General features: G+C 42.7%; 1 protein-coding gene across 1 annotated transcript; it reads right to left on the bottom strand.

The window, feature by feature from the left end:
- Nucleotides 1-1,106: 1,106 nt before the first annotated feature.
- Nucleotides 1,107-3,375, bottom strand: LOC113911079 (histone H3.3A-like). Its single transcript, XM_027573265.1, has 3 exons — nt 3,334-3,375; nt 1,612-1,739; nt 1,107-1,544 (listed from the first exon to the last, which is right to left on the bottom strand). Exons 1-3 carry the CDS (start codon nt 3,373-3,375, stop codon nt 1,340-1,342), a joined length of 375 nt encoding a protein of 124 aa, XP_027429066.1. The 3' UTR covers nt 1,107-1,339.
- Nucleotides 3,376-3,950: the final 575 nt, after the last annotated feature.

Below are 3,950 nucleotides of genomic sequence, written 5' to 3'. Positions count from 1 at the left end.
CTCTTCGACAGCGCGCAGCGCACCGCTGTTACGAAAGAGCTAGGTAAGTACGCGTTTTCGCTAACTGAACGTAATCCGGAGAGGATTTTTGCTTTTCGGAAAAAGGGCGAAAAGTGAAAATAGCACTCGGCATTTGTTTTGCGGTGAGGCCTGTAGCGGCAGCATGCCCCAAGCAGCGAGAATGGCCCGCCACGCTCCTTCCCTGGGAGCCACGTCTCTGCAAGCTGCCTGGCTTTAAACTGTGTCTGCGAGCGTCTGTGCTTTATCTTGGTTTATTTTGTGCATCTGTTAGCAAGATGTGTCCTCAGGTATCAGAAAAGCCAAAGAGAGGTTATGTTTTTGGTCTGGAGATGCTCAATAAATTTACCATATAAATTAATGGTAATAGCTTCTTCAATTTATGCCATTCCCGCTTTTAGGTTTCATAAGAACACTCTAGTTTCAGATAACTAGGGAAACCTGTACTCTGATTGGGTCCTCTCTGCCCCTAGTGAAGAAAGACAAAGATAGTACAAGTTTCTCCTTGGTGGCTACATTAGGTGACAGTAAGAACTTCATGTCCTGAGCAAAACCCTCGAGCCCAATGTGGTCAGTACACTGACAACACTGAATACCTCACCCTTGAATTTCTGTCATTGAGCAGGCATTAATCAGCATGCTGTGGTTCTGGCAGTTTCCCAAATAAAAGGTCACTCCTAAAAACAACAACAACAACAACAACAACAAATACACACACACACACACATATGTATAATATATATAAAGGTAAATATATATGATATATATATTCCTTTTAAATTTAAAGGGAATTTTCCCTTACAGCATTATATTTACTTTTTATAGTTTAATGTATTTTAAAACAAACTTACAGGAACAGCACAGAAGACAGACAACATTAAAAACTTACACTTGCATGTAAGACAACTCAGAAAAGTATAGTGAATGGATGGATCTGCTGTATGATAAAAATGCCACAAACACCATTTAGTTGCTGTCAGTAAGACATTTACTTGTTTAAATAAACCCAGATGCTGCCATTGTCCAGAAAAATGTAACAGGTTTATTTATAATTGTTATAAAGTTGAATAGCTGAAACGTGTTCACTGGAACATTTTAACTTGCATTAATGCTTTAATGTCCCCACATTTATATTAAAAATTCACACACAAATGAAAATGGAAAAACTGCCAACACCTGATTTCTGTCCCTTATTTTTCCACTTGCAATCATATACTTAGGTACCTCTTGACCCTGTGGAAAAAAATAACGTTCAGAACTACCAGTAACAGGGAGAATTTTTCTTTTTAAAGAATGAAATGTTTGGCATCGTAGTGGATTCTTAAGCACGTTCTGCAAGTATGCGGCGCGCTAGCTGGATGTCTTCTGGCATAATTGTGACACGTTTGCCTTGGATAGTGCACAGGCTGGTGTCTTCAGAGGCCCACCAGAAGAGGACTCGCTTGCCTCCTGCCAAGCACCAATAGCTGCCGCTCTTGAAGCGCAGATCTGTTTTGAAGTCCTGGGCAATTTCTCGCACCAGACGCTGAAAAGGAAGTTTGCGGATCAGAAGTTGAGCGGACTTCTGCTAACGTCTCATTTCTCCCAGTGCCAGTCCCAGGCCGGTAACGACGAGGTTTCTTCACCCCTCCAGTAGAGGGCGCACTCTTGCGGGCGGCTTTTGTAGCCAGTTGCATTCTCGGTGCTTTACCCCCGGTCGATTTGCCGGCAGTCTGTGCTTTCTAGGAGCCGTGGTACAGAAACCTCCTTACTTACCCCACTTCTCTTTTGGCTGGAGATTGGCGAGCTAGAGGCGGCGCGGCGGCGGCTGCAAATACAATTGAAAGCATAACATTTACTTTTTAAAAGTATGAATTTAGCAACGAATATATGACACTCTGTATTTACCCTTTTTTTAAAATCCTGTGTTTTTTGCAAAATTGATTAAGATTTGCCACTCTTGCCTTTGCTCAGGACTGATATTCCCCGTAGCTCCTGGTTTCACTACCCCTAATTATACATGGGTTGTGGATGATTCTGCTGTTCCCTATGGCATGAAGACAGAAAGCGCTCCGGGGGTGAGAAAGCACATCTCAGATTCTTCATCTTTTTCTCCTTTGCTTTCTCTCACAAGTGCTTTCGCCTGGCGTCTCAAGAGTTAGAAACTCACAACCCGGTAGAAAAAGTAACACCCACCACCAGATCAACAATTAATTCAGAGCCACCCACTGAGTGAATCATAGGATTTCTAGCAGTTTCACTCAATGGGGCTTCACCTCTGGCTTGAGCTAACAGCTGGGAGGGAGTCCAGGAAGAGAATGAAGAAAGGAAAGGAAGCTTTCCTTGCAAGGACTGCCAAGCAGGGTCAATGCATCCTTAAAATTGCGCATTTAAAATGATTAGTATTTGAAGAGGAAAATGTCTGATTCTTCCTCTTTTTTTACCATTCTGAAATTTTTAGTGTGGGCTCTTTATTCCTCTCCTTTTAGATCCATGAAACACCACACATTTATCCAGAGGAAGCTGGGACACGGGTCAAAGCTGATGGCCTGCTTCGGGCATATTGGACACCAGCTTTAAGCCCGATGTGCCATCAGCCGTAGCAGCTTCAGCTTAAGTGAGAAGTGCATCTTCTAAATCAGGGCTTCCCGAGGGCACAGGAGAAACCAAGGATAAAGATAGTCCCTTTTCCAGGGCCTCTTTCTGAGCATATTAGAAATGTTTGAAACGGGGACAGGCTCTGATGCTATTAGATTTAAGGCCCGGTGCCCTCTCTGGTGTCAAGGAGATCCTTAAAAATGGGCCATTAGCAGAGAGCACTTGCAAGGCTCCAGGGGGAAAGGCTCTCCAAGCAAAAAGGATTATGCTACCTAACAGGCACATTTTGCACATTCTGAGAGGCTGGGGGTGAGGAGGGAGCATTGCTGAGTGCCTCGGTTGCGTGTATTATGGCATATAAATGTCACTGTAGTCAGGTTACAGCCGGCAAAGCCTGAGTTAGACGCACATGCGTTAGCCACCGGGATTGTTTGGAGTCTCTGAGCAGAAAATAAAGTGCTCCCTGGGCATATGGATGTTGGAAACAGTGATGGGTGAAATCAGTTCAAGGCTCTGAGTTGGTGGGTGGGAAGGGTCCCTAACCTGTGGCAGATACAGTTAGGCTGCAGGTGGCACACTTCAGAGGGGGTGTTGCCCCATCCCATGACAGGGAAGGTGGACTAGTATATTTACAGCACTCAGCAACTTCAGGATCTCTTCTCTTCCTAGTGCAGCAACTTTCTGTATATGGTCTCTGGAGCTAGACTGCCTGTGTTTGAATTAAGGTTTCATTATTACAGCTTTTCTATCTCCGATAATGGAACAATCTAGTTTCTTCATGTTGGTTTTGATAATGTGTTACTTGAACTTGCTCAGCAAATGAAGCTTGCTTGCTGTCCTCTAGAAACACACTGAAATGCAACACTCACCTTAACAGCTTTGCCAAAGACTTGCTCAAAAAGACACAATGCTCTGTGAACTTGGCGAGTCTTTGAGCCTGTCTCATTGTAAGAACCATATGAATAATACTACGGTTGTTGTGACAATATAACAGGACTATATTTTTTTAATCTAGAAAAACAAAATGTCCTCTAAAAGTTCCTGGAAGTCTACTGTCTCTAGAAGTAGGGGAGCCACCCATACACCTTTGGAGATTTCCTTTGTATTGAGAAAAATACCAGAATGGACACCTTCAGTAATGAAAGGTAAATATCCAGTACAAATACATATAAACATTGCATATACCAATGCATTTAATCTTCCAACACTGGGAATATAAGTTCTATTTAACAAATATTTATATAGCACTTACTAAGTACCGGGTATTAATCTAAGTGCTTTGCAAATATTAACCCATTTAATCTTCATAACAACTCATATGACAAGTGTGAACTAAAATTACTTGCTCAGAGTCA

Source organism: Zalophus californianus, chromosome 12 (assembly GCF_009762305.2).
Source record: "Zalophus californianus isolate mZalCal1 chromosome 12, mZalCal1.pri.v2, whole genome shotgun sequence".
Taxonomy (NCBI): Eukaryota; Metazoa; Chordata; class Mammalia; order Carnivora; family Otariidae; genus Zalophus; species Zalophus californianus.
The sequence above is the reverse complement of the archived record's forward strand: the minus strand, read 5'-3'. Positions and strand labels throughout refer to the sequence as shown.

Coding starts and splice junctions, on each gene's coding strand:
- LOC113911079 (XM_027573265.1), bottom strand. CDS start 3,375: ATGAAGAAACTAGATTGTTCCATTATCGGAGATAGAAAAGCT. Junction 1,740..3,333: donor TTATCGGAGATAGAAAAGCT/GTAATAATGAAA, acceptor CACGGCTCCTAG/AAAGCACAGACTGCCGGCAA. Junction 1,545..1,611: donor CGTCGTTACCGGCCTGGGAC/TGGCACTGGGAG, acceptor ACTTCCTTTTCA/GCGTCTGGTGCGAGAAATTG.